The 15,146-nt window shown below is 44.0% G+C and overlaps 1 protein-coding gene across 2 annotated transcripts; it reads left to right on the top strand.

The window, feature by feature from the left end:
* The first annotated feature begins 255 nt into the window (after positions 1 to 255).
* Positions 256 to 12,533, top strand: LOC310819365 (BTB/POZ domain-containing protein KCTD1). Of its 2 annotated transcripts, XM_083690628.1 has the most exons (6): positions 266 to 355; positions 522 to 597; positions 6,550 to 6,728; positions 8,124 to 8,268; positions 9,471 to 9,776; positions 11,312 to 12,533. In XM_083690628.1, the coding sequence occupies exons 2-6, from the start codon at positions 589 to 591 to the stop codon at positions 11,474 to 11,476; spliced, it is 804 nt and encodes a 267-aa protein (XP_083546754.1). In that variant the 5' UTR covers positions 266 to 355; positions 522 to 588; the 3' UTR covers positions 11,477 to 12,533. The 2 variants fall into 2 exon arrangements, with proteins under 2 accessions (XP_083546753.1, XP_083546754.1); XM_083690627.1 differs by having other exon boundaries at positions 256 to 597.
* The last annotated feature ends 2,613 nt before the right edge of the window (positions 12,534 to 15,146 follow it).

Raw genomic sequence — 15,146 nt, 5'->3', positions numbered from 1 at the left:
TGATGAACATATTGTGTCCACTTATGTTACACGGACCTCAGAAGATACACGTATGAAGAAAAAAAAAATCAAAAGACTCCACCAACAATCTATATAATTATCATCATCTGCTGCCTTTCCTCCCTGGCAAAGAAACACTCCATCCATTTGCAGAAATTGCCTGCGGGAACGTTACATCAAAACTAATCATAACGATTAAAATCAGCTTTTCTGTGCGAGAGGGAGGCAATAGGCAAGTTGGAGGCAGGAGTGTTGTATGCAGGAAAAAAAAATAGCAAGATCCCTTTATACGATTTTATTAAGAAATATAAAATACATTTTTCGAGAAAGGCCGACGCACTGCTGTAGTGATCTGGTATTTTGCTCAGTTTTATTCTCCAGATTGGTTTAGACTTGGGTAGAGACATGAGCTAATTGTATCCTGATCTTTGCCTTGAGGGGTTTCGGAGCCCTGGAGCAAGTATTCTCTGTATTTTGTTCTGTCTACCTTAGCCAAGCTATTGCATTTCTCACTGGTGTAGGAAGGGAAGCAGATCGCGGGCGAAATCGGAGGGAAAGGCTGCTAAAAAAGATACTTTATGCCCATCTATGTATCAGGTAAGCGGAGATTTATTTGCTTTGCTATTATTTCCGAGGCTGGTTTGACTGGGACATTCGAGGCGCAGCCGCTTTTACGCATGTGCCAGTCGATGAGCGCCACAGTTCTACTTCTAACCCAAAATATTTAACCACTTCCTGGATATTGTTCGGTGTTTAACAACTGTATATTTGTTTAAGTGCTAACGGTGGACTTGTATTACATGTTTTCTTGCCTTTTCGCCGAATACTACCGACCTTCGCAGAGCAAACACTGTGGCAATCATCCGTGTGAATTCGCTCCTGGCGCGTTCAGCCCCGAACACATTATCGTCGCCGTTTCCCCGTCGGACTACTTGCCACATACTTACAAAAACCGAGTTTAGGCATTTCGATACGAGAGGTCTTTCCGATCTTAATTTGTGCTAAACCAGTTTTCATTTCCTGTGTGCCCCAGATCTACTAATGAAAGACGCCATTGTGGAGTAATTTTGCCGGAGGGGTTTTCTTATTTTGTAAGACAGGAGGTACCTATTCTACACACGTCAATGCAGATGCTGTGAATCACCTCTTTGTACTCGCCGTCGCTTTGTAACGAGAACCGTATCTATATAAACTGAAAAAATCTATGGCTATTTGCCTTTTGCTTCCCATCTCTTGCGGGGCTGACCTACACCCGTGCGCAGGGAATTCCACGGTACAGACGCGACACTGCAAATAATTAGATACTCCCGGGCGGAAGTCTGGGTTTATGTTTGCTTCTTGTAGCTGATATGTTACGGAAATAAAGTACTATATTTGGATAGTGTTATGATTTGTAGACTTTAACATCAGCATTACTAGTCAATGTTGTTTGATACTACTTGGGACACCGTCGTACCCACTGGCGAATGGCCACAATGGAAATGAATGACTCAATTATTGCATGCAACTTTGCTCCAGTACCTCACACTTATCATAGGAAGTGCGACAGTCATCAGATGAAGTTCTCTATCGAATTATAGGCTATGAAGTTTCTTCTTATCCGCTATTCAATGTTTCAAATTGGCCACATATCAAATGCATCGCATAAAAAGTATACTGTATTCGTATCACATAACTATTACCATTATCACCTGTTTGTAAATTAAAACATAAAAAGCGCACGTATAGAACAGTGAGGGTTGAGTTTCTTACTTTAGAGTCAGCTGCGTGGCTGTTCACTGGAGGGCGCTATTATGACAAGGGCATCAGCTGCCTCCACGAGCAGCATCCCACTCACATTGTGTAAGTTTCCTGTGATGAGGTTGAATAAGCATAAACTGTATATGACGCAGACATCAATAAACTTTTTTTGCAATATTTTGTTTCTAAACAATCCACCAAAAGTACCATGGGACAGTGTTACAGTGATGGACAGTTTTTGAGGAGCTTGAAATGCATAGGCCTACATCACCAGGCTATAGGGCCTAGAACAGGCTACTAGGTTTTAGACCTACAGTGACTTGAGGAGGTTACTCTCATCACGACTATCTAGTGACAGTTGTGAGCTGAGCATGAATCTGTGTCACACACCTGTGAGAATCTGCAAATGAATGAATGGACACCTTTAACAAATGTCATAGCAAAGCAGCAGAGACGACCGCTGGTCTTGATTATGTAAACACCAGTGTGTCTGCCCCCAACTGATGCTAAATGGTCTCAGTGCATTTCAGTGTAATACACTTGAGTTGCATTCTAGGATGTGAATGCACTATGGGCATCATGGGAAGTGGTTGCTTTTGCATCCAATACGGACCGTTACTTATTTGAATTAGGACTTTCTAAACAGATGGAAAACAGATAGGAAAAGATTTCTATCTCTTCTTGGTGTTTATTACGTTGCTGTTTTTGAAATGGAACTAAAGTAGTTGGGTACACACACATACATGCCATACAGTATGTATAGATTTCAAAGCGCTGACCTGAAAAAAAACATGGAAAAACGGTGCAGTTGGACTCGTAAAAAGCTGTGATCCATGTGCCAGTTTGAGATTTGTTTGAGCAAGTTGTGGTGTGGATGTGGTCAACAGAATTACACAAGGTTTGGGTAAACAAACAGGCTTGCGATGTTGACTTTGGTTTCAAGTGGATTGAGGAAAGTCAGTCAAACTTCTATCGCCAGGGAACATAGAAACATAAACACATGTTACAGCCTGTGCTCAATCCGGCCTCTTTGGATGTGGTGAGTTATTCAAAATGGCAACAGGTGGGAAAACTGTTGCAGTGGTACTTGATGTGATAAGAAACGGTAATGCAGTGCTCACTGCTCACAGCAGACTTCGATGAATAGTGTTGTACAAGTCATGGAGTCAGTTCTGTAATGATATGTATGTATGTATGTATGTGTTGATTGGCAGGCCTGTCTGCTGTCTGTCTGTGTGGTGAGGTAGCCTAGTCTGGGGGATTTTACTTGACGGTTTCCAGATGGTTTATGTTCCTGTGTTACAGGCCCAATTTTGGAAGAATAGAGTGGTTCTTTTTTGGACACTAATCCGCAGGACATGGTCACGGCATTTCTCTGATACTTTGAGTCGGGATGAAATGGTCGGCCTACAAGTGTAAGCGCTCAATCCAACTGTTCCCTTTCTTCCTCCCTCTCTCTCTCTCCCTCTTTCTCTGATACACACACACACACACACACACACACACACACACACACACTCACTCACATGATGCTTAGCAGATTCACCACTCCATCCACCTTCACGATGACGAGGCTTTGAGGAAAGCCAATTCCAGACTCAGACTCACTCACACACACACACACACCACAACACACCACACCATCTCCTCAAATTAGTCAGGGAACAAATTACCTGCATTCGGAGTGTGATCCCACGCACTTTGCCGGCTGCCTTTTACACAGGTCCCCTTTTGAAGAGCAGCCGTGTGATTTCTCCCTCTCTCTCTCTCTCTCCCCCCCCTCTCTTTGCCCTGCGGGGCTCCGCTGCCTTCTGCGAGGGATCCTGGAGTTGAATTTTAAAACTATGCATGGCTGCTGCCTTGCGCTTATCAGCGCGTGCACAAACGGCATGCAAATCGAGCCAGGATCACACACCGCAGTGGAAAGACCTGCACTCAAAGGCAGGCTTAATTGCTAATTGGGTATCTAGGTGTGAAACCCACACTGCCAAAAGGATAGGCAGAAATATGGATGTTTTTAAGGCTAGTGCGGTTGGTTGTTAATTAATTTATTCAATAACTTATTCAAAATGAGTGGATTTCTGGATGGCTTGTTGTATGGAAATGGCCCAGGAGAGCTTGGGTGTCAATTATTTCTGACATATTATAGTTTTGAATTGGGTTTTGTAAGCCATAAGCAGTCTGATATTATGGATTCAAAGGTAGTGTCTTATGATCGGCGTTTGATCTTTTTTTGCATTTCTGTTATCAATGAAAATGTTTGGGATGGGGAAAAACATTCTGTCTTTCTTTCTACCTCAAGAAAAATAATCACTGCCTGTGGTTCTATGCTATCAGATTGGATCTGGAGATGACTTTGAAGTCTGCATATTTTGGTGGGACTCGACTATGATGCTTGATTGGCTGGCCTGCTTTTTGGGGTTTGTGAGGATACAGGAGGTGTAGGGATGCCACCCGTGTATGTCTTCATTAGATATATATCAGAACTCCCTTCAAAAGAGACATGACATTGTGAAATGAATCCGCAACATTACCTTCCAATGGCATTTCCTGCATGTATGCTTTTGTGTCTGTTAAAGGAAGAGAGGAGGATCATGTTGCTTTGCTCATCAAATCGACTCCACAATCTTGCAACACTCCTGAATTTGGGCCAATGCTCAGAGGAAAAGAAAAATGCTATCAGTGACTGCTTTATGTGAGTAAAAAGGTCTTGAGACGCAGTGTGCAGAGACTAAAAGGGTCTGTGGAAAGGTCAGGCGTTCATCTTGGGTCGTGGGTGCCCCGGGGACATTGGTGTGTGTGTGTGTGTGTGTGCGTGTTTATCTTGAAAAGAAACAGAAGCTCTTAACGTTTTTGTCATTTGGTTAGTCACCAATACTCTGCTGTTCTGTTATAATTAGTGTTTTGTTTTAGTAAGGAAATGTTGACAGACCCCTCGACAAGGATTATTCTTGGTTTTGTATTATTTATTTTTTTGAGCTGAACATTGTGGCATAGGCTACATTTTTCTGCTTGAGAGGCAGCTTGACAAAGGATGGGCGCAGAAAACGGAGGACGAGGCGTAGAGAGACTGTGTGAAGAGGGGTAAAGGCCAGGTCGCAAATCCAGATGTGCGTCATGGGAAGACCTTACCTGTGCTTTTATGGTCCAAAGTTCAACCTGGGGCTCACCTTGTAAAATAGTTATTAGCAGAGGTCTGCCGTTCTGCGGAAAATGCGACATTACCTGCTATTAAAACAGCGACAGCCCTAAAGACCCCGAGGCACTAGAATGCTAATGTTGTCGGGGGCTTTGACTTATCCCAACCAGTGCATAGACGCAGCTCAGTGACTGCCAGTCTGCTAGACTAGAGCACCGCTCTTCCCTGGTGTGTGCTGCCCCCCATTGATTCACGCCTCTCCAGAGTCGGCAGGTTCAACTCGACAGCATCTTCCAACTTGAAGCCTGTTTTATGCACCAAGTTGTAATGGACGAAACGGATATCATGGACCTAACTCATCAGAAAACGAGAAAGCGACCGCGTCCAATCAGTTCCGTGGATGAGTCCGTGCACGAGTCGCTGAAACGAATGTCGCGCACAGCGGAATGCAGAGACCCCTCTTACATGTTCAGAGGCAACCCCTCACCTGCAACATCCTTAAAGCAGAATGATTATTCCGTTGCTTCATCGCCGGCAGGGCAGGTAATGGTGTTTTCAGTCCGGTCGTCTCCCCCAGACTATAATGTTAGTCAAGTTGCTTACGACCACCAAGTCACTGTTTGTAGTTGCCAGCGGTCACATCTGATTCATGTCCATGTTTTTATAGGCTTCTATGGGTACGGAGAGTTGTAGTCATCAACAGCAGAAAATCATGCTTGTTTTATTCGGTTTAAATATCAGTGTTCAGCTATTTTACGCACTTGATTTCAGCAGTGTTTTGTGGCATTTGAAACTCAATCTAAAGTTTTCAATTCCGTTTTCCACTGCACAATTAATGAATTATGTCTCATACCATATTGAAATCTAATGTTTTCCTATTATACACTGTTTGCAAATGTCAACATACACAATGGGTCATTCAAGTTGTTCAATAAGTTAAGATGTCACGTTCATCGTTCTTTTTTTCCTTTCTCATAATGGGCTTAGGGTCTTGCACTTGTGGTAGAGATTGTGATTGAGAAACTCAATTGGTTCTGCATGCCATTAGAGAGATTGCCTGCTAATTGTGTTTTTAGGTTATCAGGGAACATTTTCCTCCAAATCTTATTACATTATTCAAATCTAGACTGATTATTGTTCGTTTACAGTCTCTTTGAGATTGCTGCTCCAAATTAATTTGTTTTTTGGAAATGATTGCCCCACAGATATATTGTGGGTTGTGGTAACATTCAGGTCAAGGTCAGGAAATAGTAGGCTAGTGTGACACACTGTGAGCCAGATTTTATCTTTCAACCCTGATTAAGTAGAATACAAATTGGACCACACATATGACCATAACTTTTTCAGGAGGATGAATCGATAAAGAATGCTGTTGTTTTCTTACAATCAATATGTCTTGCATTGTTCTGGTCAACTAAAAAATAAACACTATTGGCACACTGTTGTTTAAAACAGACCTTTTGCTCACTTGTGTTCATGGGAGTGTTTATCAAACCATTTTCTGCCTTCTATCTCCTTATCAATTTCAATTGTTGATCTTGTTCATATGAAAAAAATAAAGGCACACTTGGCCCATCAATCACTATTGACAAGTTGTCTTTATAGCTTGTTGATTCGACCTGCCATCTTCACTCAAAATGTATATATTTATATATACTTGTTTGCGACAGGATAACCGCTCCAACATGTCCAGGCCCATGATCACCAGATCACCAGCCTCGCCCCTGAGCAACCAGGGCATCCCAACTTCTGCACAGCTGACCAAGTCCAACGCCCCTGTGCACATCGACGTGGGCGGGCACATGTACACCAGCAGTCTGGCCACATTAACGAAATACCCCGAATCCAGGTGAGTGCTTTCCCCCTGTTAACATATACACAATGAAATATTCCATTTCATGTTTTATCCAAATGAGCTCTTGCTCTGCCATCTGCATGATATTCAGAAGAGGAGGAAACTTGTATCCATCAGGTAGCATCTCACCATCAGGTAACATCTCACCTGGATAGCATGTCATTATTATTATTTTAGATACATTACCTTATGTTCCTCCTAGATCTAGTAATCTATTACAAAATAATGATGCATCTATTTGTCATGGCACTTCTTGGTACCCAACTCCACAAAGTGTCTTGTTCGGAGAATGTCCATGGGTTTTAGTCTGCGGCTCTTGCAGTGCGAGGGTGTTTTGGAATGACTCAGAGTACGAGAGTGAGATGATGCAGCCCATGTCAGACGTGTTCATCAGCATTAGCTGGCTGACTCTGACTGCTTAATGTCACCCTCTGACAGCTCAAACAAATGTCAAAGCTCATCCAGTCACACAGATGCACAACTCCAATGGAAGAACGGGGTGGGAAAGATTGGATTTTAGCATCAGGCTTGACGTTATTGAATGTTTACATCCTTATTACAAATAGTTAAAGCTATTTTACGATACCCTCATTTCAGTTAGACATGCATTATCACAGTGTAGCGTTTTCCCGCACTAGCGACTACAAAATGGCTTCCTATCCTCTATTATTCCGAGCCCAGAGTTATTTTCAGCCAGTAAACATTTGTGGAGGGCTCAAAGTCCAAAATGCAGAGAGACAAAAGCAGCTCAGTTATTCTGACAGATGTCACAGCAGCAGTAAAGGGCCAAAGGACACAGGGCCATCTGGAGGCTGGGAGGCTGCACTGTCGCCTGAAGCTAGGCCCCCAGGGTGGCATCCTGCCTGAGGCACCTCTCTACCAGCTGGCCCTGACCCCTCTATCCCACCCCTCCGCTCCTCTCATCCATGCCTTTTCATTTCTCTCTCTCTATTTCTCTTTCTCTATCTCTCTCTGTTCTATTTCTCTCTCCCTCCCACTCTTCTTTCTCTCTTTCTGTCTCTCTTGTTCTTTTTCCCTCTGTTTGTGCTGTGTGCATTGAGCACGGTAATATATGCGTCTCACAACAAAGGTGTCATTTCTTTAACACTCTCCTGAGCTCACACACTTGGAGTGAGCCATATGCCTTTCACACGCTCATTCACTTTAACCATATTAAGTGATATTTACCAATGCTCAAAGTCACAAAGTGCATGCTTTTTTGCCCTATTAAATAGGACTCATTTCCGTCCTATTCTAGTCATGTTTAGAGCATTCAGACTACTAAGAATAATCCCGGCGTCATCATGAAACATTGGTTACAGGTTGTATGTTTTCTGATATGATATTCTCTCTCTCGCTCGCTCGCTCTCTCTCTCCCTCTCTGGGTAGAATTGGCCGTCTCTTTGATGGCACAGAGCCCATAGTCCTGGACAGCCTGAAGCAGCACTACTTCATTGACAGGGATGGACACATGTTCCGCTACATCCTCAACTTCCTCAGGACCTCCAAGCTCCTCATCCCAGACGACTTCAAAGTGAGTGTTTGTCTGCCTGTCTGTCTGCCCTCCTCACTGTAATGTCCCATCAGCAAGTCAGCATTTGAAAAATATTCAGGGCACAAAATGGACTCCCTAAGGTATTGCATGCCCTTGGCCTTCACTTGGATTGGTGCAATGTGCAGACAGCTCAGATATTGTATGGAGTGCTAGAATGTCAACGCTCAAGTCATTGAACAAACATCATTTTACACAGTCAAGACGATTTGGTGCTAGGGGAAGCATTTTTCTATGTATGCTCTTGATTGAAGCTTGTGTGATAATTATACCTTTTACATGTTTTTGAACAAAGTCCCCTTAAGACATGAAAACCCAGCGAACAAATTACAGTGCTTAGAAACCTCAGACAAATCTATTTGCAGGAGATGTTTTGCTTGATTAAGCCCCTATGCATTGTGTGCTGACATCTGCAGCGAGTGTCCAGAAAGAAAGTAGCTGATCCTCACTGTGTGTGACACATTTGCATTCCGTTAGCTCACTCGCATGTGTCATTTAGTCCTTAATTACAAACTTGCCCTGGGAGAAAACAAATAATCACATTATCTGATGGACTGTCCACAGTTTGACTTAATCAGTGGAAAGTATGTCAGCTAAAATAAGCAAAGACAAAAGACCGGCCGAAGTTCAGACGGAGGCCAAATTCCCAACGAGCAGATCTTGGAGGCGTATGAGAACATTGGAAAGTGCTTTTAAAGCCCTGCAGTCCTCTGGGTGAAAGATCGGATCTGTTACCTTGTAACATGGGTTTGTTGAGATTGGGGTAGTTGCTGCAGCACTATCTAGCTCTACATTATAGAAATGTCACGCATGGTATGGTTGTTTACTCTCCTCAGTAATTCTCACTGCTGTTACTGTGGGTGAGATTCTCCCAGGTTTCTCTATGCTTTGTGACTGCAGTCGTTGGCTAGGTCTCAATACTTATAACTGGCCTCCTGTCCTCATGCTCACTGATCTGTAATGCTCACTGATCTGGCAGGAGATTGGAGATGGAACCAATATGGTGTAAATGTACTGTATCCAGTCCTCTCACCAATCAGTGGTAATGAAGGAAAGGAGACAAATAAAGGTATTGAGTAGTGAGACCGCCCCCCCACAAAAAATAAAAAGTTTAATAAAGAATAGTTGATTTGCCTCAGCATGCCCTCCTAACCTGGTGCCTGCCTCTCTGCTGCCCCCTGCAGGACTACAGCCTGCTGTACGAGGAGGCACGCTACTTCCAGCTGCAGCCCATGCTGACGGAGCTGGAGCGCTGGCGCCAGGAACGGGAGCTGAGTCGGGTGTCCCGCCCCTGTGAGTGCTTGGTTGTACGCGTGGCGCCCGACCTGGGCGAGAGGATCACACTGAGCGGCGACAAGGCCCTCATCGAAGACGTCTTCCCAGAGATCGGCGACGTCATGTGCAACTCTGTCAACGCCGGCTGGAACCACGACTCCACACACGTCATTCGCTTCCCGCTCAACGGCTACTGCCACCTCAACTCCGTCCAAGTAAGAGCCAGGTCACAGCAGTACTTGCTTAGGTTGCATTCCAGGTGGTCTATATTGTGTTCTAGGTGGTCTATATTGTGTTCTAGGTGGTCTATATTGTGTTCTAGGTGGTCTATATTGTGTTCTAGGTGGTCTATATTGTGTTCAAGGTGGTCTATATTGTGTTCTAGGTGGTCTATATTGTGTTCCAGGTGGTCTATATTGTGTTCTAGGTGGTCTATATTGTGTTCTAGGTGGTCTATATTGTGCTCTAGGTGGTCTATATTGTGCTCTAGGTGGTCTATATTGTGTTTCAGGTAGTCTATATTTCCAACATTTCAATAAGATCCATCAACCTGCTGTGAAGTTGGACTGCAACCATTCACAGAGGGTGGAATCCCAACTCGAAATCCGAGCGCGGAACTCTTGCATTAATGTCAATGGGAAATTTGTGCGATGATTCGAGTTATGCACATGGATCTCGTGTTAGGATTTCTCCCATACTGTAGATCTGACTGAATATTAACACACACATTTGATGCAAGCTCCTCGGAGGAAAAGATGTCCTCATTCCCCATATATGGTTGTTTTTCAAGATATATTTCCTGATTATCCCTCCACATCCCATTCACCCTCTTGCAATTATGATGAAACCCTTTGCCTCGGAGATTCATCAATAAATGAATAGGTACCGAAGCATTATTGAAGACGTTGGACAACTTGTGCTCTGCCTCCATCTTTGTATTGCAGGAAGTAGACTATATACCCCCTTCGCTCTCTGTCTCTCACACACATAAACAAACCCTCTCTCAAGTGTATGTAGTGGGGAGAGGCACACTCCCTGGCAGGTTGTCCTAAGGCAGGGCCCATAATCCTGTTTGGTTATTAAAGCACGCCGGCGGTGGGTGCTGTATCTGCGGCTAATGGAGGCAGGGTGGGGGTGTTTCGGGGGATAGGGGAGGGGGCAGAGGGAGACTGCCAGCAGTGGGGGGACCTTTGTAGTTTTGGCGGGGGCTCGGGCCTGGGGCTGGTTGGAGAGGGAGAGGGAGAGGGAGAGGGGGGGGGGGGGGGTTGGCTGAGCAGCCTACACTGAGTGGCAGAGAGAAAGCCCCCACTGCTCCCTGGGGCCTCTTTGATGGAATGTGATCTCGCAGCCCCTCCGGACACGTCTGTAGATGTCTGTGAGGCTGCGGGATCAGGGACAAATCGACACGCGTGAGCACGCGCGTGCACACACAGACCCACACAAACAATGAGAACGAATCAGGCTCTTGGTTTTGTGAGAGCGGAATAGGTGCCCCCTTTCTCCCTTTCTATTTGCCTTTCCATCCAATTCTCTATTACCATCTCATCACTGTCCTGATGTTGCTGTATCGTATTCCTGATGCTTCTACCTCTCCTGTCCTAGCCAAAGGATCATTTCAATTCCTCTGATTTTATTACTTGAGGTTGTGTCTGGCTGCTTATGACTCATTCTAACTGATCTCGATGGACTCTGTGTGTGACAGCCGAACAGTGTTCATCATCTCCCTCTCCCTCTTCTTCCCCTCCACTAGGTCCTGGAACGTCTGCAGCAGCGCGGCTTCGAGATTGTCGGGTCCTGCGGAGGAGGTGTGGACTCGTCCCAGTTCAGCGAGTATGTCCTGAGGAGGGAACTGAGACGGGCGGGCCAGCGAGGAGGGCCCAATTCAAACAGGATAAAACAGGAGCAGCTGGACTAGAGACCTCCTGCCCCCTAGGAGGCGCTAGACTTTTTTCGGTGGCAGCCAAGAGCTCGATGCAGTGGAGCTCTGTGGACTCTGTGTTTTTCTTGTTTTTATGTCTGTTTTTTTTTTGTTTGTTTGTTTTTTACTTGAGAACCACCAAGAGAAAAAGGAAAAGGTGCAACAGGAGATTTTTTTTTTGCCATAAGAAGATACAGAACATTTGATAAGTTTATGAAATCTCAAGGACATTTGTGATTGTCAAACCCCAACGAGAGATATAAAAAGGATTAATATTTGCCGGATACCCCAAATAAAGTTTGTTTTAAAACTTTGAACCTACATTAGGTTAGATATGATTTCTGTTATGCCCAGAAAAAAAACTATTGCACGTGTAGTGCATGGCCTTTCCTTTATTTTGGTGTTTCCACTGGCATATAGGCTAAATCAAAAAGTTTGCTTTATGCAAAATCTCAGTTGTCATAAACACAATGATTCTGAACAGAAGTGTATATGATTATTTTACACTTTTTTTTTTTTCTCATGATCAAAAAGGATGCAGATTATTGTGATATAAATGAAGTGGTTTAACTATAATGGAAGTTACCTTATTGGATTATGCTATAAAATATAGTTCACATTAGTATTATCAAGATTTTATGTCATAGACCATTCTATACTCACTAAATGAAAATGATTAAGTAAATTATTATAATAAACGTCACGACATTGCCTCTTTGTTTGGGGAAGTAAAAACTAGCCTAGACTATAGAGGTAATTAATTCAGTGGATCACATAACATCCCCTTCAGTGACAGACTGTAAATTATATTTGTCATTGTATATGTGTTTGTTTGTGTTTTTTACATTGAAATTGACACCTTTTTAAAAATGAATTTGTTGCTGCATACATGACTGAACAGATGATGACAAAAGATACCGTACTCTTAGGACATGTTTATATGAAGTTGCATTAACATAAGACTATTTCTCACATGACCTACCTACGCTCCCTAGATTTGAGTAAAGAGGAATGTAGCACAAAAATGTGAAATAAATATTGAACTGAAGTTGTACTGATGGCTGACCACTGACTGTGTCTTGTTATGGTGCTAGTTAGCAGACGGAGACAACTGGTTATCATTGCACATATGATATGATGCAATGGGGTGATGATGCCTGAATAGACAGCAGTAGAAATCATGTGCAACCAATACGTGCGTACATTACTTGGCCGACGTCTTAAAGGAACTTCACATTTTTGCTTAGCAATACAGTGATTTCATGTACTCTCAAGTGAGACGATCTTCTACGTTTGCTTTCTCTCTTTGCCCAGCCCTCTGTCATCTGTCCCTTCCTCTGCAATCACATTCTCTATACTTCATGGGTTAGGAACATACGTACAAAGCTTTACATTGTTGTCTGAGTGAGTGCTCGAGAGGTAAAGCTTTTCCTCTCTCCAGAGGCAGTACCTTGAATGATTTATTTGGGTAGATTGGCGACTGAGTCGGGCATTCTTTATTTAGTTATGTTGAATAAAGCCGACTTCTCCGCGCAAGTCCTGTCAGTTGTGTTCCCACATATCCCTCCAGGACCAAGATCCAAAGTGAAACCCCACACAGAGCGCTGTCATCTCGTCTTCATCCCTTTTGGCAGAATCTCCACTTTCTTTCGGCTTCTCTACGTTCCTCACTATATGTCTCCATTTCAGCCCTCTTGGCCTAGATTCTCCTTTTGACTGACTGTTGTTCTCTTAGGTTAGGGCTAAAACTTTGAATTGTTCCTATTGTGCACAACGGTACACCAGCTCTCAATTTGTGTTAGTAGTTTATCTTTTAATTAATTTATTATAATTACAGGTTATGTCTTTAGAGAAATTGCCAGTGGCTTTGTATCAACACTTATCAGTCATCACACCTATCTTGCCAAATGATGTTTTGCAGACGAATACGCAAAACGGGTCTCTAAACAATTTTCAACCAGAAGGTTAACAGAGAGAGGGAGGAAGCCTATTATTACTGAATGAACAGTTGATTTCGGAAGGCAACATTTTCAAAAGTTCAACTTCAGAACTCAAAGCGTAGTATCAGGGCAGATGTATTACTTTTTGTGTGCCCCTATGTCATTTTCAAGTTATTTTACCTGTGGGGCAGCCTGGGTAATGAGACCCTGTTCTGGCACTATCTCTTCCACTTTCTGGTTTCATGCCGAGTTGAAAAGGAATTAGAGATAGCCCTCCTCTTAGGACACCGCCAGACACAGAAAAAGATGAATGGTATTAAGACACTGACTTCCAGTCGTTTTTTAGAGGACAGGTTTTTGAAGAGGATGGTGCTAATTTGAGATGCTCCTCTCTCGGTGGTGTGTCTGTGATCGCGTCTCTCTCCTTCTCTTCGTCTCTCTAGTGATTACTCCCAGTCATCAAAAGAACAGTGTATAGGGGCCTGCGGACACAGGGCTCTCTGGTCCTTCCCCTCCCCAGGCCCTGCTTGCTCACCACTAGTGAAGGTCAGTGGATGGACTCTCTCACCACATCTCCAAATCAGCGGCGCTTACGGTGGCCTCGTAATACTGTACAAGCAGTAGCTGCTGTCCTTTATGAATGCCCTGCCATATCACGCTGATTGGATGATGTACTTTGCCCTAACAATTGTCTGTGCTGTTTCTCTGTGTCTGTCTCTTTGTATCTCTCTTTCTCTCACTCTCTTTCTCTCTCTCTTTTCTTTATCTCTCTCTCTCTCTCTATCTACTATGAACCTAACTGTAGGCTCTATAGGTGCCTTAAAAAAGTCTTGAGGGCGTGTTAAGCCCCTGAGATAATTACAAATATATCCTTTGGCAAAAACATTGTCTCTCTCTCTTTCACTCTCTCTCTATCTCTCTCTTTTTCTATTTCGCTCTCTCTCCCTTCCTCTCTCCCTCTCTCTCTCACGCCTGAGGAGCTGATGTCAGAGACGTTTCATACTGTGAGGGGAGATTGAAGCCTCATAAATACCTTTATTAGACTATAATGGCCACATATTTCTACCCGTTATTTCTATGAGAAAGATTGGGTCATTTACTTGATGAATGCATCTACAGTCTTTTGGGCCATTATATGTCCGTAGCAGAACATTCAGAAGTGTTATTATGTGACCCTGACTTGGCCCTCACTTGAACTAGATGACAAATCAAATACAATTGAAAGGAGACTACAGTATATTGAATGAGGTGGCCCATATATATGTCCCTACATATGACAAAATATTACATTTAAATATGTTTTTTAAGATTTGAGAGTTATCATAAAAATAAAAGCCTAAGATGTATCTAGCTACTGTGAATCAATCACACTCCAGGGTAAATGACTACAACTTACCACCAGGCCATGGTTCTGTAACAGCTTGCCCTCGCCAGCCCCAGCCCCAGCCCCAGCCCCAGCCCCAGCCCCAGCCCCAGCCCCAGCCCCAGCCCCAGCCCCAGCCCCAGCCCCAGCCCCAGCCCCAGCCCCAGCCCCAGCCCCAGCCCCAGCCCCAGCCCCAGCCCCAGCCCCAGCCCAACCAGTTTCCTCGTTTGAGCGGGTGTGCTAATGTGTGTGACAGTGCCCCAAGTGGAGGCTCTGGGGTAGTGGTGAGCCCACTGAGCCAGCCATTGTTTATTTATCAGTCTTGCCTTGAGTTATGGTGCGCTTGAGGTGAGGAATTTTAGGC

The sequence above is a fragment of the Argentina silus genome, assembly GCF_951799395.1.
Source record: "Argentina silus genome assembly, chromosome: 18".
Classification (NCBI taxonomy): domain Eukaryota; kingdom Metazoa; phylum Chordata; class Actinopteri; order Argentiniformes; family Argentinidae; genus Argentina; species Argentina silus.
This window is presented reverse-complemented; position numbering and strand designations above follow the sequence as displayed.

Excerpts from the sequence above, each read along its gene's own strand:
- LOC310819365 (XM_083690627.1), top strand. Across the intron at positions 8,269-9,470 it reads TCATCCCAGACGACTTCAAA|GACTACAGCCTGCTGTACGA; the intron begins GTGAGTGTTTGT and ends TGCCCCCTGCAG. Across the intron at positions 9,777-11,311 it reads GCCACCTCAACTCCGTCCAA|GTCCTGGAACGTCTGCAGCA; the intron begins GTAAGAGCCAGG and ends CCCCTCCACTAG.